Source organism: Bombus vancouverensis, chromosome 4 (genome assembly GCF_051014615.1).
Source record: "Bombus vancouverensis nearcticus chromosome 4, iyBomVanc1_principal, whole genome shotgun sequence".
In the NCBI taxonomy this organism is placed as follows: Eukaryota; Metazoa; Arthropoda; class Insecta; order Hymenoptera; family Apidae; genus Bombus; species Bombus vancouverensis.
This window is the reverse complement of record NC_134914.1, coordinates 798,619-822,820: the sequence shown is the minus strand read 5'-3', so window position 1 is coordinate 822,820 and position 24,202 is coordinate 798,619. Positions and strand designations below refer to the sequence as shown.

Genomic DNA, 24,202 nt, shown 5'->3' with positions numbered 1-24,202 from the left:
ACGTTTTTGAGAGGATTAACGTTCGTTGCCGGAAAACAAGGATTTCAACTAAACGTTTTTCCTCGTGTTTCGCTTCTAATCTACCAAATCGCGCTACTCTACTCCTTACTTCATGGAAGCCCGTAAGAGCGTAGGTAAATTCTTTGGACGAATTAAATTGAGGGTTACAGTTTCCAAACGCGGTGCCACTAAACTCCAAGTTGGTGTAACTTCTCGGTAATTAAAGAAAACTACTGTTAATAACCGGTTGTCAACGAAATCTACCTTCACCATAGAACGGAGTTTGGCCCACTTTTACAGTCTCGAAACTATTCTCGGAATACGGTCCCGTTCGTTCGTCTCGAACACGGTTCTGCTTCTCAAACGTCCAAGTATAATAGTAAGGAAGTAGTAAGAGTACTGGAAGGAAGGAAGCACGAGAATATCTTGCCTATTCTTCTGCAGCTATTAAGGTATTACGAGTCCCGGCACGTGGTCGAATTCACCAGCAGGTGATAAAAAGATTGCGACAATGGCAAATATCGTGAGCCCGTTCCCTCGGATAAGATGAAACAAGGGACAGACTAGGGAATTCGTTTAAGTTCCCTTTCCTTTATCGTGCTTTCGACCTGGATTCGCCTAGAACGAGATCGATGTCGCTGGTACCCGCGTTCCTAATCGATGTTAATGCAATTATTACTCGACAAGTTCTTTTATGTAATCGTTTCTTATTTTAACCCATTCGCGATGTATCGCGTATTGATACATTGAAACTACGTGGCTTATTTTCGCGGATAGCGTACTTGTATACTTACTGGTACATTAGCACTCAGCAGCATACGGACATTTGATCATCAATTTTAGCAAGATATGATAAATTGTAGATAGAAAGATCGGAGTAATTTTATGTTTTATTAGAACTCGTAGAATATTACGAATCGATAAAATTTATTTTTGCATTGAAAGGATTAGTATTTGTAGTTGTTAAACATTATTTTATTATTTAAGGAATCTATCTTCAGCTGGTATGTTTGTCAAGCTACGAATAAAATGAAGGAGGTTCTTCTAAATTGATGGAGAGACTATCGCGTTCAATTAATTGCAATTAATTATTACGATCAATTGTAGTAACAATATTTAAAATCGGTTAATTCGTCGTTTTTTATTTAATCGCAATTAAAAACGGATCGCTTATCTAATCGTGATATATCATTGAGAAGATTTTAAACAAGAACTTTACACATTACTCAACGTGCTTTTTTCCTGTGATCTTTATACGTACACAGTTTTATTCGTTAAATTAAATCGTGGATACCGTTCACTCAAAATGTTGTCTTTGAAGTCTTTCGTCATTTACTTTCAATATTTTGTGTTCGACGAACCGGAACCGTAAGATATCGTACCGGCTCCAAAAGAGATTCCTTTCTAAAAAAGGAGGGTCTGAAATATCCTCGAAGGCGATTATTCAGGAGGCGAAAAAGGACAATTCCGGACAATAAGTGGAAACGAATTTCGTTGGTCGAATAGAATCTGGCTATGATACTGGTCGACTAGGCTAGAATCCTTTTAGGAGGCAGCTCGCCGGCGAAATTCCGGTATCGTAGTTGCGTTAGATGAATTCGTTACCGAACTTTGCTCTATCCTTTCCACGAGCTCGAGTATACGTGTACACCTATGTAGATATATGTACTCGTATACAGCCGGAGGGCAATCGAAACACGCTATAAAAGAGCGACGAGGTGACAAATTAATTAAGCTCTTTTGCTCGTTTTATATTTTAATGCAGTGATTACGCGTGAGACCCATGCCACGATTCTCTCTGTCTGGTAATTGCACGTTGTGCGAAAGAGTAACAAAATTAATTAACGGCTGGATACCGAAAAAAGGTGGGAGGTCAGAGATAAATTAATAAAATAAAAAGATGAAAAAGGAGAAGGACGATGGGAAGGAGAAGGTTAATCAAAAAGGAGACATCATGTGGGTCTCGAAACAAAATTAACGTCTAACCTGGACTAACGAGTTTTCATGCTTGATATTCTAGTTGTATCGATCATTTTGTTTTTGTTCTCCCACGGGAGACTGATTATTCTGTATGAAAAGCTTTCGTGTCGTTCCTTTTAAATGAATTAATAATGCTCGATAGAAATCGTGAAAAGTTTTTAAGTAGATGGATAAACTTCTTAACCGTCTTCGTGGGAAGTATTAAAAGAACGTAGGTATAAGTCGTGCAATTAGACCTTCTCCGCTAATGTTCCGATCAATACAGTAGTCGTTAACAGACTCGTAAACAGCACAGTTGATTCGTATAAGCGAGCTGCAAACACGCACCACTTCAGTCTTTCTATCATTTTTTAAAGGAAGGTGATATATAAAGGTTGTTTTTAAAAAGGAAAACGAAAAAGTTTGTGCGTGGCATCAAAGTTATACTGAGGATATTTTAGGAATAAATAGTATGTATGTACAATAGATATTGTGATTATTATTATTATTACGGATATTGTATATTATTAACTTTGGAAAATTTACAAATATATAATTTAAGAACAGTGTCAATTTTTCAAAATGCGTCGCATTATTATCCAAGAGTTTGAAATTATTGCGCGTTATATATAAAATTCTAGAATTTGAAGAAAATCACCTTAGACCTGTCGAATTAAAGTATTTTTAAAATTAGTATAAATTAGCAGGTGCTTCGATTGAGAAAATGATCCCAAACTTTTGGTTTTAATATGTATTATCTCAAATGGATAGAAAAACAAAATCATTTGTTGGAAATGAAATGGAAAAGTTGTAAAAATCTATGAAAAAAATGTAGATACATGATATATAAAATAAATATGATAATCCACCACATTCAAATGTTGCTTTAACCTTTCATTCGTTTGGTGTGCTTCCAGGAGACGTCATCATTGACTGCTGAGCCGCAAGAGACGAAAAATCAGCTGGTATGTCAAATAATCAGCTGGTTGACTCCTGTCTGTAAGTGTCTTTCTCTCCACGAGCTCTCTGCCGAGAGACTCGTAACCGATTAATACCTCTATTTCTCTCATTATGTCCCTTGATCTTTGTATCTCTTTCTATTCGTTTCAATAAGAAGCCGGTGATCGTAAAATGAACTCTGCTTTTCCCCTTCTCTCTTACACGGCTAGTGCAAGACGTAACTCGGCCAATTGGCAAAACTCGTTTCCCGGTAATAGCTAGAAAGAAACAAAAAGACTCGACTATCTCTTTCGTCTATCCTGCTGTCGTTCCATTCGTTTGGCCCATTTTTCCTGGCGCCTCAGATAGACAAAAAAAGAGAATAAAAGGTAATACATACGAGGCCTGGGAATCGTGGGGAATCAATGATGAAAAAGACAGTTACAAGATATCTAACTCGAGGTTGCACCCTAGGAAGCACGTAGTTTCAGCACCCAAATTAATCAGACCGAAATTATTAATGTCAGGCTGGTGAATCGTCGAATCGTCGAGAGACAGGAGCACAGTATAACGCACACTGAGATCACACAGAGGTGACTAACATGACCTAACCGAGGTTAGTCATTCTGACCGCGAGTCTACGCAACTAACGCATTTATCTACGATGATCGCTGTTGACCGACGTTCCTATTGGATTAAGTTACTCTTTGGCGAAGTTTTTACTTAATAACAATTAACTCTAGACTCTTGTCTTCTCCAAAATGTCTCAAATGACTTGTTTAGACTTTCGAAACATTTGATTTACTCTTGAGCTTACTTTATCACCTGTACTGCAACTGTATCACTTTCGACGTATCATGTACACAGAATTCATCTGTCTAATTCATTAAGATGTTTGCCAATTTTGGAAATTTTGAGAAAATTCGTGGCTCATTCGTGAAAGATATTGAGTTAGAGATATAAAGTTGTCAGAATGAGTAATGTCGGTGGCACGAACACGCGTTCGTTTGCATTTACTTAGCATGGTTCAGAGCGATGTGTGACAAAAACGCGAGAAGAGTAGTTTGACGTAGTTAGGATTGTATTTGAATGTTTTTCTTTGTACTTCGATCCCCCTTTTCTTTTTGTTAGTCTGCCCATTTGATTTCAGCGTGTTATTTTTTGATCGAAGTGCATGAGTTATTTATTATCTTTTTTGCTACCATTGTTTTACAAAGTATCATATAAACGTGTACGATTCGATCGATATTTTTTCAATATTCTTTCATTTTCGTGGTAATTCGATTTGGTAGTTTTGTTCGACGATCGTAGATCAGAATGTAATCGGTCTCGTTGTATTTTTCCAGACGCGTTCTCCAGGAGAAGGGCCCCGACATGCCGCAATACACGTAAGTTATCGAACTCACGCGAATAAATCGCCGATTGTTCCCGATTGCACGATGGGACGAGCGACTCTAATTGATCATTATTGCGAACGTTTTGCAGCGGACAGAGTGATGCAGATTACCACGGAAGTAACGGCCAGGCGGACACCCATTCGTTGCATTCGTCTCATTTGTCTGTCCAAGAGGATCCATTACTTATCCGCAGCCATAAGCAGCAAACTACTCAACAAGTGAGATCCGTTTCCAGTTTTAGCAACGGTCTAATTTGCTGAGCAACGATTTCCTTTTACTCTTAACGATTGTTCCCTTCGAAGCCGTGTTCTCGTTATTCTCAGTACTCGAAATACGTTGTACGCTTGTTGCCATTACTCTCAATATTCTTCGAGTTATCGAAGTTCTCAGTTCTCTTTGAAATTGCAGTGACTGATTGCCGGTGTTCACAAAGTTTTGACAATTCCTAGATTTCTTATTATTCTTAACGTACTGCGAGTTCTCAAAGTTTTAAAAAGATGTCAATGTTCGTTATTCGTATATTTTTCAAAAGCCTCAGCGTTCGTTCATTATCAGTATTTTCACTGTTTGCTACTTTACTTTTCAAAACTTGAATTCCCGTATTTTTTTTCGGTATTCTCACATTCTCGGAATCCTCCAAATCGGTTCCCTTGCAAATCATCATACTCATTTCCGGTACTTTTAACATTTTCAGAAATCATAATTCAATTATACTTAATATTTTGAGAATGTTCAATCCTATTATACCGAACATTCTCAGAATTCTAGATATTCTTACCATTCAAAGTATCCTGATTATTCTCAGCATTTGCAGCATCTCCGGTATTCTTGGCGGTCTCGTTCTTTCTATAAACTGTTGAAATTTTCACAGGTGACAAACGTGTCGAAAGTTGTTCGCGAGGTATCACACATGGAGCCAGATCCAGGCGCAGTGAGTTACATGTCAGTTCCATTGATGTCTCAGGATTATCAGCACGCGGACCGGCGATACCCGGCGGACTCGTACATGGTCGGTTTTGAACATTACGAGCCGTACCTCGGTTATCCACCACAGCCAGGGTATCCGGGTCCGCATGGTATCTACATGCCACGCTCGCATTCTCCTCACAGTCCTCATAGTCCTTCTGAGCACAGTCGTGCCTCGCCTCCGCATGGTAAGCAATCGGTTATTTTTATCCACATGGTCTTACATGGTCTCGTCACTATTACGAAAGTTACTTAGAACCGCGGAAAACAGTAGAATAAACGAAGACCTCTTTACGTCTCTTTACTCTTTACGTCTAAGATGTACCTTTTATTTTTCTTAAAGAATACCTACGTAAGGCGGCGCCATATGTGGAAGGCGGTTACAACGACATCGATCCAGGTTTGAACCCCGCGTTGCAAGATCATTATCGTATTACTCCTAGTCCTGGTGGTCCCGGAGATCAATATGGTATGTTCGTTATCGAAACGGGAAGATACGGGATAGCTTATAGATAGCTCATAATCCGCATTTTTTTTTTTCGAGGCTTTGTCGCATCATTGTCGTTTCTTCTTGATCGAAAGGATTTTTTTTTTTGAGCGCAACGTTGACCTAGACAGCTGTATAATGAGATATTCAGCTATCATGTTGCAGCGGGCCACGGCTATTTGTCTGATCGTGCACGGGGCACAGCATAATTCACTTTAATTATCTCTATGCCTGACATTCGTTGTTATTTTGTGTTCTCTCTAGATCAAATCAGCAACTCTTGGAATATGGATGACTCTGGCGAACCCTCTCAGCATCCTCATGGTAGGGTCACATCAATAATTTATTTAACTCATTCTCTCTGCCTTTCTCTTTCTATTCTTCTCTCTCTTTTTCCCTTTGTCGACTTCCTTTCTCTTCTTGCCTCTTTCACTCTTGTTAAACTTCATCTGACCGCGTTTATCGTCGTTGAGTCTCTTTAACGTCGCGAGTCCATATTCCACTGTTTCAAACCACGCTACTACCATCGCACAGATAATGCGAGTGAATTATGCGTTTCAACTATACGAGTACACTAGTGACACGTTAACTGGCCGGGATTTTCATTCGTTAACTGACCATCTCTTCATATCCCTAGCGGTTATGAAAACTGATTTCTTGGAACGAATGTTGAAAAATAGACACATATGTCAGGTAATCGTGTGCATTCAATGGAAACATCTAGGATTTTTAGAAATATATTGGAGCAAAGGAAAAGAAGGAAACCCAGAAATCAAATCTGTGATCTTCGGCTAGAAAGCTAGAATTCCAAGCTCACCATTAATGTTTCCTCCCGATCCTTTAGCTTAGCAGTGTAGCCCGCGAAAGAACTATCGCGCCAAGCAAACTATCGAATATAGTATTCATCAAATCATCAAATTTAAAATGTAGCATTTATGATATAATATCTATATATACTATAAGCTACTGACATCGGGATAACTATTTTCTAAATCTTCCATTCTGAATTCTTTGTGATTTTAATACATTGTCAAACCGTTGATTTTTCTTATTTGACTATGAAAATCCCAACCCTGTAATAGTTCCTCTATACCTGATCAGTGATCAGATAAGATTCAGGCCCGTGGGCCAGTTAATGGAATACTGCAGTACAACGTTAGAGCCAATCTAGCGGAAGCTCTGCATATCGTCGAATCGTAATCAACCTCGTGTGGCATCCCATTTTTCCAGACGAGAATAAAGTGGCTTACGGTTACGTGTCTCCGTCCCCTTATGGACCTGTTGGATACGGCCCTGGCGTCGGGGTAGGTCCAGTCGCAGTTCCTAGCGATGTGCCCGGTTACGACGAAGGCCATCCGGTCCCACTCACCTCTGGAGTTCCTCCGGGAATGTTTGACGACGAGGTTCATCTTCAACGGCTACAATCTCGACATCCGGTGGTGCCCGGCATGGCTAGTCCATTAGACGACGATCAGAAGTCCATGAGATGGCGAGATCCGAACTTGTCGGAGGTGATCGGCTTCCTGAGTAATCCGAACAACATCATCAAGGCGAACGCTGCCGCGTATCTGCAGCATCTATGCTACATGGACGATCCAAATAAGCAGAAGACGCGAAGTCTAGGTGGAATACCACCGTTAGTGCAATTATTGGATCACGATAATCCAGACGTGTATAGGAATGCATGTGGTGCGCTGCGGAATTTGTCTTACGGCAGACAGAATGACGAAAATAAGAGGGCTATCAAGAACGCCGGCGGTGTGCCGGCCTTGATCAATTTATTACGTAGGACGTCTGACGCGGACGTGAAGGAACTGGTGACGGGGGTTCTTTGGAATTTATCCTCGTGCGAGGTGGGTAGACGTGTATGGTATATTTGATAGAATTTTACGATTGTACGAATATATTTAACTCAACACCTTTTAGTCTAATCGACGATAACGTTATGTAAACAAAGGTAGAATTGATTTACGAATTTAATAGTAGAATATACTGTCGAAGTTGGCTATTAAACCTTTGGACAACCTAAATAGTATATTTATAAATAGATTATAGACTATTATAGACGTATTTACATTTTCATTCTTTCAGGACCTTAAGAAATCCATCATCGATGATGGCGTAACGATGGTGGTGAACAACATAATTATTCCGCACAGTGGCTGGGATCCAAGCTCCTCCAGTGGCGAGACATGCTGGTCGACCGTGTTCAGAAACGCATCTGGCGTCTTAAGAAACGTCTCTAGCGCTGGCGAGTATGCAAGGAAGAAACTGCGCGAGTGCGAAGGTTTGGTCGACGCTCTTCTTTACGTAGTACGATCCGCCATCGAGAAGTCGAACATCGGGAACAAGATCGTAGAGAACTGTGTGTGTATTCTGCGGAACCTGAGTTACCGGTGTCAGGAGGTGGAGGACCCAAACTACGACAAACATCCGATTCAGTCGACCGTTCAGAACAGGGTAGCTGCTCCAGTCAAAGGTGAGGGTTTGTCGATGACTCTCGCGAGGATACTCCTGCATTTCGAGAATGACACGAGTGTATCCTTCCCCCGTGCCATGGTAAACACACGGGTTCCCTCAATGGGCATGTGGTGACACGCATGCAGCCGAATTGTGTGTGCGCTGATGATAAGCGGATCGACAAACGGAAAAGAAGGACGAGCGGGTGTAATTTTGTGTCGTTTTATTGAATCGGTTCTGTATATACGAGCGGTATTGTGACGCTAAAATTGCAGCAGATCATCGTGGTACAGTGTGTTGCAAAAGCAATGTAATGCAGAGCTTAATAGTTATGGAGTATTCTGAATTTCTAATTTTGCAATTTATCAGCAACTTGTGAAGCTTTAGGTATTGCGTGCTTTTTGTAAATATAGTTTTGATGATCTGTGTCAAATAAAAGGTAGACTAATAAAGGTTTGTGGTTTATCGATAAGTGGTAAAATTGAAAATGTATAATTCGTAGAGTACTTTGTGACCTGGATAAAATTTTAAAAATTTAGATGGTCATTCTTAGCTTTATCACGAGTTTTAAGGCCACTTCACAGCATAAAATTCTTCTGTTGTTTAAGCATGTTGTTACAAGCATCGAGACTTAACATTGCCTTGCTTTTGTATGATTCTGTACTTACACGGAGTAGGCTAAATTGACGTACGATGAAAATTAGTTCTCCGAAAAGTAAAATCGATAGTCCCTTAGTAATAGTTTTACATGAAATTGATCGAGTTGTTACGGAGAAAACGGAGCATTTGAAAACATACATCCGCTTGGCAACACAGTATTGTACAGTAAACCAGTCGCATATTAATGATATATTGCACGTTTCAGATTCTATCGAGTGTGAAACGTGCAAGGTAGTAATTAGGAGTCGTAGTTGACCCCGTATACTTTCTTGAGTCTATCAAAATGATATATTCCACATCTGTGTACACTGAACATTCGTTGTAGTGCTTACGTCTCTGTTGATATACCGCTTACACATTTGATCCAACATAATTGCGTGTATTCGTGATAATGATGGAACGATGTCTTTGCGAGACGACGATACCCTAACTAGCAATAGCACATATTACCAGTCGATTAGTATGTATCTCTTTGCAACTACACTAATCTTTGTATTCCCTTCGGTGTTATGATTTCTCTCTTGTTTCTCATGAGCCTTGTATCGCAAATTCTTCTTTCGTACGAGATCCTACTACTACAAGAGACAAGAAGCAAAAAAGAAAAAAGAGCTAAGAAAAAAGAAAAAAAAAGACAGCTTTATATCCTTTCTAGTTTAGCATGGATTAAAGATGTGTTTCAATCTTTTTAGCATACAGTTTATGTCAAGGTAAGACATTTTATTTCTTTCATCGAACAAATCCGAATAGCCAGTGCATGCCACGCTTCTCAACGGTTACTTTAGTTGTTCACACGACAATTTCTTTTATCGTGAATCTACCGATAACTTATGGACTGGTTCGCTATCGTTGGCAAACAAACCACGTGATCGACGTTGCAATCATTGTTCTAATATTGATTCCGTCGATTAGGCCACATACTCTAACGGATGAATATTTTGTTCGATAAACAAAGCGAATCTTGTCATTACATTGCACAAAATTCATACATAATTCGCGTAAATAGAGAACACCAACAGTACGTAGAGTGAAGAGTGAACATGTGTAAAATATTGCTGTGCTTTGACGCGTTACGATTAATCGTCTTTACAGTGCTCATTAATTTCATCAGCAGTTCGTGTACATCAAGCGTTAACAGTACATACCCTTCGTGCATCTTGCGTACGCCTGTTTCTATGATTGGCTGGTTGCAATTGTTCTGTCAACACGTTGTTTGCGATGTTCCAGGCATTGGTGTAGTTCTCTGATAGAAGTAGTGCAAATACACTGAAAGTAATTCACACAATCTCTATTAAAACACTATAAAAGCATTATACTTAACCCTGCTGTGGTTCACAAATTTTTTATGTTTCAGCCTCGCTTTAGTTTCAACAACAAAAAAAAAAAAAAAAAAGAGATTTTTAATACTTTGATCACGATCCTTTCTTGTAATTAATGTCAGTTTTAAATCACTGTGCCTTAGGTGAAAATTTGGGTTGCTTTGGCGGCAGCAAGAAGAAGAAGGATGGTCAACCAGTGCAAAAGGAAACGACCGCATCTCGCACTACCAGCCCTAGAACCGAACCCGTCAGAGGAATGGAGCTACTCTGGCAACCAGAAGTAGTACAGTCTTATTTGAAATTGCTGCAGACATGCTCAAATCCGGAGACTCTCGAGGCGGCGGCTGGGGCGCTTCAGAACCTCGCAGCCTGCTACTGGCAGCCAAGTATTGAAATTCGCGCGGCTGTGAGGAAGGAGAAGGGACTTCCCATTTTGGTGGAGTTGTTGCGGATGGAGGTACAGTATTATTCGTGGAATGTAGCGCGGAGCAATTGATGAATATATCGGATAGAATTTTTATGAAATAAAACATAGCGAAGCGGTAGATAGACATTTTAAATAGGGTTGGGTACACTTCAGCGGAGGAATATGGAAAAGTAGAAAAATTGGAGAGTAGAAACGTTTAACTGATTTTCATATTTTTAAAATTTGTATCAATTAAACTATTTTTGTTATATTACCATTAACATTTTTACGGGAGTATTTACATTTACTTTGCTGAGTAATCAAACAATCTGAAAAATATCTGCGCTGGTTCTATGAAAGTTTGATGATAGAATGTTTTAAAAAATGTTATTTCTGCTCGTCCATTTTAGGTGGACCGCGTAGTCTGTGCTGTGGCCACAGCTCTAAGAAATCTAGCGATAGACCAGCGTAACAAGGAGCTGATCGGAAAATACGCGATGCGTGATCTCATTCAGAAGTTACCTTCAGGAAATAACCAGCATGATCAAGGAACAAGTGACGACACAATCGCCGCCGTTCTCGCCACATTGAACGAAGTGATCAAGAAAAACGCCGAGTTCTCGCGATCTCTGTTGGATGCTGGCGGTGTCGACAGATTGATGAACATTACTAGGCAACGCCAGAAATACACGCCTCGTGTTCTTAAATTTGCAGGCAAGAATAAGCCAATTTCTTTTTGCTAAATTTCTGCAAACAAAATATAAGTACGTATTTTCTGAACTTTCCTGAGAAGAACTAAATATCGGTTAATTTGTAGGACAAGTTTTGTTCACAATGTGGCAGCACCAAGAGCTGAGAGACGTTTACAAGAAGCACGGCTGGAAAGAGCAAGATTTCGTCACGAAAACGGTGGCAGCACGAAATTCAGGGCCTAATTCACCTAACAATGCCAATAGGTAACCACTCGTTAATCGACAGTCGATAATTATTTGCTTTCAAGTTATAATCATTTCTTCCTTTTAAGACTAACCGATGTTTTATTTTTGTCGTTTCTGTTCCCGGACTCTGCGTTTAACTTTTATGTGTATGTTTTCCCCGTTCAATTCTACTTTGTTAGATAATTTCGGTTAAGCAGAGTCCATATTTTCACGATCTTTTTGAACTCTTCGACCCTCCGTTGAATATAGCTATGATTGTAGCACCCTAAACCGACCGATGGCGAGTCAAGGGAGCACCAGATACGAGGACAGAACGATTCAGAGAGCGAACATGAATTCGAATAACGTCGGTCGACCCACTATATATCAGCCTGTAAGTAACAACAACTAATGGTACTGTGTGGCGAGCACTTAGACTCCGCTGGCGTTTAAACTAAGCGCTATCTTCCTCACGACTACTCGAAAGTGTAAGAAAGTACGTTTCTGGAGAAACGCGGACGGTCGTTGATCCGGCTCCGGCTTTTGTGACATTTCATTACATTGTCACTTATTTTATTCGCAGTTACCACAGTTTTTTGTTTGCAAGCGTTTAAAAATGAGATAAACAAAGAGACACGTCCAATAAGAGTTTTAAGAACGAACGATGAGCTTTGTAAGATGAAAGTACAGGTTAAGACATAAAGACCCAGTAGCAAAACGTGATTCCTTTCGAGTCGAGTCTTCCCCTTATCGATAAGCTTGCCGCTGCGTTTCGCTGTTCAATAAAAAGAAAGAAAGAGAGAGGGAGAGAGGGAGAAAGAGACAGACAGACAGACAGACAGGCAGACAAACAGACAGACAGGTAGACAGACAGACAGGTAGACAGACAGACAGACAAACAGACAGACAGACAGACAGAGAAGCAGACAGACAGACAGACAGACAGACAGACAGACAGACAGACAAACAGACAGACAAACAGACAGACAGACAGTCAGGGGCAAGCAAGCTATAGATTCTATATACCCTGTTAGTTTTTATTTTTAGAAGTTTGATGAAACAAAGAAGGAGGATTCTACTTCACTGTACACAAATCGATTTCGTTGTTTTTTTTATCTTTTTTGTTATCTGTTTTATTATTATCATATATATACATATATTTGCGAGAAAGACGAGGCATTTCCTTGTACGAAATGCTAGAGTACACTTAGGCGAAGGATAATTATACGCAGAATTATTTATACGATATTTATCCGCTTACACGGAGATCGACAGGAGGAAAATAAAAAAAAACGATCGTCACTGTAACGAAAGCGGAAAATCACGAGAAGGAAGAGGGCGGGAAAATAAAAAATAGAAGCGACAACCTCACACAGTTGTGATAAAAAAAAGAGAAAGCAGCTACTTAATGAATATTTATCATAAGTGTATAAACTAAGTCAATTAACGAGTACCAATTATATTCATCGTGTTTCATGTTATATGAAACCAGCATTATTCGTATAATGTATACAGTATTACGATAGAGAGAAAAGGGTCGCATTAACGGCGGTCTCCCATAAAACAGTCCATGGAATTATCAAGTATCTAGCATTTTTATATAATAATCGACCGATATACTTACATAACGCGAACAAAACGTGAGCAAAACGCGTTGTTATCGCCGCGCTTCCGAGAGAGGATTTACGTCGTGTGCGAGACACGTGATAACGAACGTGCATATTGCAAGTCCAAATGCAATTGCATTCATTTTAATGTAAAGTTTCGTTCGTTTATCCGTTCGACGTGGTAAATGCTTCTTCGAATCGTCCGTTACACTCGTTACGGTTTTTCTTTCAACGAATCTTTGACATTTGGTATCTTTTCAACTTTTTATACTTACGGTGAAGAAGAATTATAACAAGGAAAATTTTTCGATTCGACTTTACGCAAGGGACAACGATTTATTTATAATTCATTGTTCCGATTTACTTAGCTATAATTCGTGATTTCATTTATTAGCGACTATGTAACGATACAAAAGAACCTTGTTCGAGAGATACTCTATTATTTATGTCCGTATAGCGTAATAGGAAGAAATATACATACGGAAAAGTTAAACCGTCGGTTTATTAGTGTTGAAGTGTGTCTCGCATTATTCTACGATTGTATAATAGATTAGTTATTGCAGGACCAAGTACTTGACATTATCCAACGATTAGGGAGCGCATTCAGCCATTGCAATAAGTTGTGTAAATCCAACGAAATCAGTTAAACCAATGTCTTTCCAAAATTCAACCGCTAATCGTTCAATCAAGTATCGCAAATTGAACCAAAACAAAATGGAAGAAGCGCACAAAATATTTACGCGAAGAGGCTGATCCGCTGCCTAATTGACAGTGATTAGTGCGATTACCGTAGTAGCGCGACAGTATATTCACTAGTTCTATGAGATTCCCATTATGAGAAAATCCGTTTCTATAGAGGACTTAATTTTGACTCGTTGACCCAGATGATGCAGAGTCTATCTCCGATATAGAATAAGAATAATGTCTAAAAAAGAAAAAAAAGAATGCAACAAGTAATCTACGTGTATACATGGAGAGTTCGGTTTCGACTAAAACCACGATTCCATTTTTGTAGTTCGAACAAGCAGGGTAACGTTAATGAAAGCACAAAAATCATTACCGCGGATTTTTTTTTTTTTTTTTGATAAACAACACTGTTTGTTTAATATCACCGAAAAATGCAGCGTGTTTAACGATCAACTATTAATGTAAAAAAGAGGTTTTCTTTTTCTTCTTTTTATATATATATATATATAAACGCGACTCGCGTAGACAGACACACTCATTAAGCGACTTTTATCGTATGAGAGAAAAGCTAAGCGCACCTCGAAGCATGGTTTATAGTGACACATTGACTATTGCACGAACTTATTTATAATCTATTTATATCCAAATTAATCGAGCATAATAAAAGAGTATCTGACAGTAACTATCGTGTCGCTGTTGTTATATTTTTTGTCATAATACGATTGTTTACGAGCTTTGGAGTTTTGTTCCCGTTCTCCTTTTCAGTATTCTTGATTTTTGATAGATATGGTTGTATAGGTAATATTATTTATGATTGATTTATTGTAAGATACGAGTCGGTGTTTTTAAAGGCTTACCTTGTCATTTTATAAGTACAAAAATGAGGCGTATTAAATGCCCTTGAAGATGTAAGAAGCTGTAAAATTAATTATATTTTAACCTTTTCGCTATTAATCACTTAACTGTTTGCGATCCTACATCGAGTTTAACTTAATTTAATAAAAATATGAAAATATTAAAAATATCAATATGTGTACGTTATTTGGTATAAAAATTTTTATAATTAAGAAAATGAAAGACAAATTAAGAGAAGCTTTCGAAATAGTTTACCTATCGAATACGATCTGGTTAGAGATTTAGAATAAAATGTTGAATTCATATTGGATCGCAAAGTTATGTTATAGCTATCATTGGATGTATCTGTCCATATAATGAGAATGGCTACAGTAACCTTTCGAAATTCCATAGCAAGTATTTGTTCGCGCGTAGTGTTAATCAACCATCTGCAACCTAAAAATCAGTATAACGATTTCCTTTTACCATAATAGCGAAAGGGTTAATCTTCCAAAAATAAATAAAATGCAATGGAATCGAAATGAGAAGTAAAATAAAATCGAGGTAACAGAAAGGACGAAGCAAGAAGGGGTACGAAATAAAAAAAAGATCCACCGGGCCCGTTTCCCCGAGCGACGCGACAGCCCACTCCAGACCGATCCACCCCCGGCTACCCTCCGAGCCAGGGCTCTAAACTAACCGTTGGCTTGTGTGTGTGTTGCAGCAACCGAAACCCGGTGAGCCGCTCTACGCGCAAGTTAACTTGGAGAAGAAAAAGAAGCGGCAGTATGAGCTGGGGGTGGGCCAGGCGCAGGGTCAGGGCCCGGTCGTCGGCTCGGGAGTGGGCGTCGCGGCCGGTGCTCCCACGGCTGGTCAGTGGGTGGCCGATGGTGTTGGTGTTCCCGATGGCTCGGCCGCCACCGCAACGGTAAACGTTCCACCGAATTCGACTGCCGCCTCAGCCGGCGATTCCTGGGTATAACAGGGTGTCCATGGTTCAGCCGCCGTCCAGGGGGCAGCCATCCTTCCCCCGAGGCTGCTGTACGCATAGAAGACGATTTCACGACTCCCAGTTGCGGGATTCATTGAAAAATGGACGAGGACTCTGTGTCTGAAACGTAAAAGGAGGAACAAGGGAAATAGTAGAAATTAATCTTGCCGATTTTTTGCTGGATGATGGATAGAGAAGACTGGACAGGGCATTGAGGACAAGGATGGATGATAGGATTCTTGGTTTTGTATTTTCGGTTAGGTCGTTACTGCACTGAGAATGATACGCGTTGTTGGAAGATACGATGTATATTGGAGGGAACCGGAAGACTGAGGACAAGAAGGGTATAGAGGTGTTAGTGGCTGAGACACGGAAGCCTCTTAAATAAGCTTCCATGGAAGTTTAGATCACCGAGTATCTGCTTAAGACGGTCTTACCAAGAAATGAATATATAACAATTGAAAAAGAAATATAAAAAAGAATTCGCACTCCGCACCCCACGTTATCCATGTATACTAGACACGGAAAGCGACTTGTCCGACCACATCCGCAGCAGTAGTCGCACTAATGGCTCTAAACCTTCATTGCACAATTCTAAATTAATATATACACTATATATATAAATATATATATATAAATATTATATATATACATGTATATGTATATTTTAAGGCGGTACCCTTGGAGAAAGGACCCGTATTACAAAAGTACTACTAAGGTTAAGTAGTCGGTATTACTACGAACGATTGTATTAATAATATCAATGTTAATGATATTAATATTATTAATATTATTAATAATATCAGCGAGTAACGCGGTCGCGAGGCTGTCGCTATAAATATAGGAGGGTATAAAGAAGAATGAATATATATATATATATATATAAATATAAATATATCATATAGGTATATTATACACGTTAACTGCTACACCGACACACACACACACACACGTATGTTACGGGGGCGTATCGATTAAGCTACGTTATTGTATTATGTAAACTTCTGAGGCTGTGGGTGTGGCATGTAACGAGGATGCCGAATATTTGCGAGTTGCACTTTGTTTTTTTGTTCTCCGAGTTTTCCAATCGGTTCGATGGCGCGAAACAAAGAATGCATGGAAAAGAAAGAAAAAGAATGCGAGCGAATGTGTAAACTAGCATGGTACTTTCGTTTGGGTGCCGATATGTCCACTCGTAAACGTAAAAGCGTAAGGAAGAATAAGAAAATGGGGAAAAGTGGAGGAACGAGCACCTTTGTCGAGAACCACGTTGCCAATAGATGAGATCGATTGGATCCCATCGTGCAAAAAATCTGTTCTCGTTCTCGAGAATGGCTGCTCGGTTGAAACGCGAAGAAAAGAATAAAAAGCTAAGACGAAAGAGATAGAAACGGATTACTCGTTGGTCCTCTAGACACACGATTATCAAGGTTCTTCGCTGTTACGTTTCGTCATATTCTAATGTATTGCTGTCGTGTAAATGGTTGAAGCGAAAAAAAGATAAGAAAAGATATAGAAATGCAACCGAAATTAGACCGAGACCAAGCGAACGAGAAAGAATCGACGAAAAGGGGGATTAAAGAAAGAAAGGGTGCGAATGAGCAGAGAGAGGAAATATGTGATGTTCAATGTTATCGAATGTTTGACAGAGATGACACTATTGATAGCCGATATACATATTATATATATATAGATATATATACATATATATTATATGTATACAAATAAATATATCCTTGTTCTATTTCTTAAATAATGTTATTATGACAGTTGAAAAAAATCGATTGTGTTCGCGATTATAGCTACTGAGAGAAAGTATAACACCAACGCAGGGACGAAAGAATTATAATTCTCCCTCGTCGATTCAGAATTATATATACATATATATATGTGTGTGTGTATATAAATGCTTCGTGCAGTATGCACGTCACGATCGACTAAATAAATAAATAAATAAATAAATAAGTAAATAAGTAAAAAGAAAAAAAAAGAAAAAAGAACAATCATCGATCTCGTCGGTCGTCTCGCATAACCGGTCCAAACGTTCGTTCATCCTCTAAGCGTACTTTTTCGATATCTATCAACCGCGTAGTCGTTCACAACAGCCTAACTTTTGTACATATTCATCCCTCATATTCAGGCGAATTTATTCGCTTTTTTCTCATTAATCGAACGAACGACGAGATCGAATTAAGGACAAACGAGCGAATTAATGATGGCGACCATAGAAAACTGGCTGCAACGATCGTCGACGTGCCACCGGAAGCAGAAGCTGTATCGCCGTTACCCTGCCAGATATCAGTCGCGTCGACCCTCCTCGAGATGGGATCGGGCGAAAGCTCGTGCGATCGTTTCTGTTACGATGAAAGAACGATCTGTAACATCATTAATAATATCGTAACAATGTTTTGATATTTCGATAAAATATCACGAACTGAATATCATCATATACTATTTATACAAGCGCTTTCGAACGAATGCTGTCAATGCACCCACTGCGCGGGATATCCAGTCATAAGTGGGTCGTAACGATATTCTACCGCCTATGGGTACAGGGATTTACGATCGGATGGGATCCTCGCGTTAATTACGATCAAATATGCCGATACACCGTCTTTTATGTCTGGTCACTGTTGCGCTATTGTTACGATGATTCATAACACGATTTCGAACAGAAACGAGCGCGCGATCGCGATCGATATCGAGATAGCGAGCCGATAATGGGTAACAAACCGCGCCTCTTCACGAATCGAGAGGGGCACCCTTCGAGCTTATCGTTCGGACTGCTAGCAGATCATCGACGCGCGCGAATTTGCCGCGAGAACCTCTTAGAGGACCTTGGACCATTCCGCTCAATGTGACACACACGGCTCTGATAAATTTCTGTCCTTTTCTCACTCGTGTCTTCGACGAATTTCGATTCTGAAGTTTTCTGAAATTCGAATCGAACACGATGTCTTGCGTATCCTCGATGACTTCGCAATGTCTGGAATTGACATCGTAGTTGGAGATCTTTGCTGAAATTTCAGCAAGTTTTAAACGTTGACGATTGATTTTGGGATCTTTTTTCACTTTTCTTTTCGTACGAAGGCGTTTCTCGAGAAATTTCACACTATCAGTTACGTGGACCATCGAGATTAAATATTGAGAAATACAGACAAATACGTTTCGATGTTTCGTCTATCTAAGAAGAGTTCGAATTGAATTTGACGATGGAAACACGAGTCGAAGAAGGGACGATAGAACAAATAAATCGCGATCCTCTTCGACGATTCGAAAGATCCTCGTTGAAGCGTGGTGGATTAATTGTTACATCGTCGGAGGATTGACAGAGCCGCCACTATTGACTCGAACGAACCGAAATTTTGATATCCGCTTTTCATTGTTTTCATGTACCAACGTTTCTAATTTTCTACGAGAATTAACGAGCAAGAGAGAATTGACGGAGACAGACGGAAGATTTTTGTAAATGTAGTGAATGGAGCGACGTGCTCGCAGAAAAAAGAAAAAAAGAAAAAAATGAAAAAACGACACGCTTTCGAGCAAAGAAGATGTGCGGTTATACTACAATGCGTAGAATGATCAAAGGCTGATCAGTGAAATTGAGAAATTTGTATCTACGTAGTTAAAGAAGGAAATCTATGCACTGCCGAGAAAATCACCTTATTTGAAGTACTTCTCATTTCAGCTTTTATAATTTTGTAATGTTCGTTACGCAATTTTTAACAATTATTATGATATCGTATTATCACCTACTCGTTTCACTTTGAAAATTAAATTTCGTTTTAGAGCGACAAGTCGTATTTTTGATGTAATCCAACAGTGTAAATGAGAACAACCTCGTGTACTTATTTCCAAAATGTACATTTGTGAATTCGACACTTATTCAAGGTATCATTTATATTTTTATTGTTGTCTTGCCCAATAGTTTTCCCAACTTAGCGAAGATATTTTCTTGGTGAAACGTTAATTCAAGTTTTTTAATTTTTTAATAGAATACAATTTCTCGGCACTGCAATATATTACCTTCGTCGTATACTTAAAAATGGGCCTTGTAAACAATTTCAAAAGGCTAACTTTATTTACGTTTTCGGCTCATTCCGTTGTTCGTTGCATGATATACCTAAGTACGTGCAGACTTTGATAGAAATTATCCTTAAACAGAAACTTATGTTTGTGTCTTTGTACGAGGCTCGTTCGATCTCTCGAAGTATCTTCAGATATATCACATATATTTTTCTTTCTCTTATCTTTCAAAGATTTTCGTTAAATTCTCTTCATTTTCCTTTTTTTTTTTTTTTTTTTTTTTTTTGGATCAATGGCAGCTATTATGGCAGTTATTTTTTTAATAAAGTTTCTGTATCTGTATGCATAATACTTTGTAAAGGAGCTTCGCGCAAATCGAACGTGAATCTATTTTGAACAATTCGAATATTTCCGAACGTTTTATATCCAGTGACTGTTATAATTTATTGACACTATAAAATTCAAGACTCTGTTTATCGAAATCGCTTAAACATGCGAGTCCTTTCAAAAAGGATTCGACGGTAGATCGACGAATCGATCGATACGCTGTTATGAAGGTTTCAGCCTACGGTTTCTAATGGATAAGAAGAAAAGGATCAAAAAGAAAATGGAAAAAAAGAAAAGAAGCACCGAGAAGCGATGCGTCCGGAATTTTTTTAACGATGTCGTGTTTTACTAACGAATTTTTACGCCGTTTTTTACACGATTCTTACCGGCCTAAGGAGCTGTCTTTTCCACGAACAGCGATCGAAGCTGTTTGCGTTGCTGCTTTCTCGCGGAACTAATCGCGAATCGATCTCGATCCTTTGAATTAAAACATACCGTTTGTTAAAAACGAACATCGAAAATCCGAATGATTTTGCTTCGACTATTTGTCTTGAAAATAACAGAAATTATTTTCCTTTTCCATTAATCCAAATCTCCCTTGTCTTAATAATCGAGTTTCGCGATATTCAACGATATTAACCAACTATCGTTAGATTTTTGAAATGTCATTATATACATATATTTATACATTTTAAAGACATGTCAAATTGGAAAATCAGAACTTAAATACACCCTGTTTACTGGGAACTTGAATAATTTCTTTTGTTTCGGTAATCAGTTTCGCCAAACTAGAAAAATTCTGAAATATTTGTGAACCGTCATTGAAATTCTATGATTTTACATATTTAGTATCCATAAAATTCGCGAGATTAAAGCTTAAACGTTTCACATTTCATTACGTACATACCAATAATCTGTGCGGATGATTTTAACAACCAAACGCGATCGATTTCGATTTCCGAGTTGTTCCGACCGAAGATCCAAAATTCATCCTTCACCGCGATCATCGTCACCGATCACTCAAAGAAGACTGATAGCGCAAAACTCGAGTGATTCCATTAGACCGCTCCATCAAGAATCGATTTCGAAAAGAGGGAATATGAAGAATGAAACGGATCGAGGAGATCAGGAAACGGATACGAGGGAAACTTCGCAACACATCCACGTGAAAGTTATAAGCCAACTAGCAGGACGAACCAACGGTTGACCTCGAAGCAACACAGAGGGAAATTTTCACCGTCAAAAAGGAGGAGGAGAACAGTGAGCGAGTGCGAGGGCAAGAGAGAAAGAGAGAGAGAGCGTGAGAGAGAGAGAGAGAGCGTGAGAAAGAGAGAGAAAAGAAAAGGGAAAATGGCGAAAGACACGAGTAAAAGCGAGGGGGATGCGAAATACAAGAAGGAAAATGCCAGAAAGAATTTCATACATTTCATATACATACAAGCATACACGTTACGTATACATACACGCATACGTATACACATAAGGTGAGAAAGGAAGAATGAATGACGAATAGAGAGAAAGTAAAAAGGAGCGAGCGAGAGAGAGAGAGAGAGAGAGAGAGAGAGAGAAAGAAAGAAAGAATGACACAAACACGTGCATAACAAATAGAAAAAAAATGATAGGCTACAGTGCTGCATACGTATTTAAATTAAAGGAGCATTAAATAAGCATGGATGTGCATTTTAGATGTATTAGAGGAGTTTCACCACACATTTAGTATTAGTTGTAAAACTTCGTAGTCTGACTTGGGGAGAATCTTCGGAAGTTGCATTTTCTTCGAGAAAATTTGCCTTCTTTAATTCTTTCGACTAGACTTTTTTATCGCGGAAGAATTTCTAAGCTTTCAATGCATTATTTTTCATTTCATAAATGACTCGTCAAAATGAATTTCTTTTTCTTAAGGAACCTGTAACAAATTACTAAAAGAATTCTAATATTAATCGGATAATTTTGGCCTGATTTTTCCTCGATTTTACGATAGATAACATCTATAAGATTGTTTTTTCTCGAAGGTTTCTCCCCAGTCGTCTCCCTTGAGAGAAACGCGGTGGAGATTATCATTGTCATGATCATTATCACTGTCATCGCCGTTTTTATTTAACTTGTACGTGTTTTACGCAATCTATCGACGACAAGCAAGTACTAAATGAAGTAGGTATATAATATATATAATTTGTTAAGACGGGGAACGAAGAGCAAACATATTGTCATTATTTTATTGACGTCGTATTATTTATATCGAAGGAGTACCATAGTATATACAATAATTATTAACGATAAAAGATCGACTAGTGTATTTCGAACCCGACTGACAACAATTAAAGAATTTAATTGCGCTGAAAGCATTTGACCTAGCTTTTTTACTATCCCGTACAAAAGGCTCCATCTTAAAATTGCAGATGAAGAGAAAATGGAAGAGGAAGGAAGAATATTCGGAATTAAATAAGGTATATGTCTTTTATTTAAACATCGAGTACTTCAAGGGAAGGATTATTAAAAGGGAATATTTCTCATACTTTTCATACGATTTTTTCTGTCTTTTTCATACTTTATTTAATTCAGCTTCATTACTATTCTCTTTCGCTTCCGCGTTGTTCGAGCAAGCAGATTTAAAAATGGTTTGTTTCACGTAAAAGTATTTTCTGACGTGCACAAGGACGTCAGACAATTTGCAAAACACGGTAGTCATTGAAAAACAAAACAAAAAGGGAAGGCATAGAAAGAGAACCTTTTTTTTTTATTAACGTGGAGGAAATCCGTACGGACAGCAGGTCGCTCCTGGGGAAAAGCGGCGCGGTAGTGCCGAACTCCAACCGACTAAAACCTCCACGATGACCGTCCCGGCTGCGATCAAGAGAGGCCCGAGAACCGGTGTGAGCGACACACCGTCCCCCTCCCGCCGCACACAATACATCCCCTATGGAGCGGTGTCCGGCCATGTCACACCGCGCCTCGTCACCGAAGCCGCCGTACCAGGCAGCCTGGTTCCCCTACCGGACTGCTTGGCGGCCCCGAGGCGCTGAGCTGCCAGCGTCTAAGTTTGAACCCCACCGGGGGGCGTGGCGGACCTAGCGTGCCTCGCCGAAATGCGTCGACGGCCTCTGCCGCGTCCTCGCCGGTCGATCCTCTCGGAGTCCCGTACCCTCACCCTCACCGCAGCCTCTTTCCGAAGTATAACCTGCTCACAGAAGGAGGTCACGGCCCTCCTCCCTCTCTCACTCACCAACAATGCCCCAAGGATCGTCGGCTGCGAGAGGTCCCATCCGATTTCCACGATGAGGTAGTGGCGCGGCAGCGCCCACGCCGGGCAGTACTCTAGCGTATGCTGCGCTGAGTCCACGCTCGCATCGTAGTGGTGGCAACGCGTGGTCGCCTCTTCCCGATTCGGTGCAGGTATTCACCGAAGCAACCGTGTCCGGTGAGTACCTGCGTCACCCTGTAGGTCAGGGGAGGCCCGCTACCGTCCAACCAAACGTCCCATTTTGAAAGGACGGCCCCGAGAACCCTTAGCCCGGCGTACCCGCTCTCGTGTCGAGGCTGGCGCGCCATCTGTCGAGCAAAGCCCGCCGAGCCCGAACCCTAACGTTGGCGCCCACAGGGCCTATCCCGCCCGACAAATCCGGAGTGTGGAGATAAATCTCGCGACATCTCAGGGCCTGCAATTCGAACGGGGGAAACCCAGCGTGCACCGCCGCTGCTGCCGCCGAAACGTTGCGTAAGCCCCTCACTGCCCAGATGGCCACCGTCCTATGCAGCCTCTTGACCGCTAGGAGACTGCGACGGTTGGTCATCAGGTTCTCCGCCCAGATCGGAGCTCCGTAGATCGCACCACGCCGGCGTACAGCCGGCGCACTCCGACGTCGGGCCCGCCCAGCCGATGCAGCAAACGTCCTAAGGCATTCGCCGCCGCCTCAACAGACGGTGCCAGGCGCTTGAAGTGAGCGCCGAAAGTCCAGTGGCTGTCGAGGGTCAGGCCCAGATACTTCATGCTGGTTTCGACCCCGATCTCAGCCCCCTCCAACCTCAGGCGATAACCCGCTGGAGGCGTCCCGTGATCGGCCCTGCGGCAAACCCACATTGCCTCGGACTTCTCAGGGGACACCCTCAGTCCCAATCCCTTGATCTCGGCGACCACGCAGGCCACCGCCAGCTCCGCCAGGCGGATGGTTCTACCCCATGCCGTGCCTCAGACCAGCACCAATGTGTCGTCGGCGTAGCACGCC

General features: G+C 40.3%; 1 protein-coding gene across 8 annotated transcripts in view; it reads left to right on the top strand.

Annotated features, from left to right (window-relative positions):
• Window positions 1–22,326, top strand: part of p120ctn (adherens junction protein p120) — a 53,306-nt gene extending 30,980 nt beyond the window's left edge. For 2 of the 8 annotated variants that reach the window (XM_076617868.1, XM_076617869.1), the window contains 13 exons: window positions 2,877–2,958; window positions 4,245–4,286; window positions 4,384–4,513; window positions 5,167–5,449; window positions 5,605–5,730; window positions 6,013–6,072; window positions 6,979–7,601; window positions 7,840–8,227; window positions 10,328–10,641; window positions 11,001–11,304; window positions 11,408–11,546; window positions 11,778–11,901; window positions 15,360–22,326. In XM_076617868.1, the coding sequence (XP_076473983.1) occupies window positions 2,927–2,958; window positions 4,245–4,286; window positions 4,384–4,513; window positions 5,167–5,449; window positions 5,605–5,730; window positions 6,013–6,072; window positions 6,979–7,601; window positions 7,840–8,227; window positions 10,328–10,641; window positions 11,001–11,304; window positions 11,408–11,546; window positions 11,778–11,901; window positions 15,360–15,617 (2,823 nt within the window). In that variant the 5' untranslated portion in view covers window positions 2,877–2,926 and the 3' untranslated portion in view covers window positions 15,618–22,326. Of the gene's footprint in view, window positions 1–2,876; window positions 2,959–3,425; window positions 3,492–4,244; window positions 4,287–4,383; window positions 4,514–5,166; window positions 5,450–5,604; window positions 5,731–6,012; window positions 6,073–6,978; window positions 7,602–7,839; window positions 8,228–10,327; window positions 10,642–11,000; window positions 11,305–11,407; window positions 11,547–11,777; window positions 14,484–15,359 lie in introns of those variants that run through there. The other 6 variants (XM_076617873.1, XM_076617872.1, XM_076617870.1 and 3 more) reach the window with 6 other exon arrangements.
• Window positions 22,327–24,202: the final 1,876 nt, after the last annotated feature.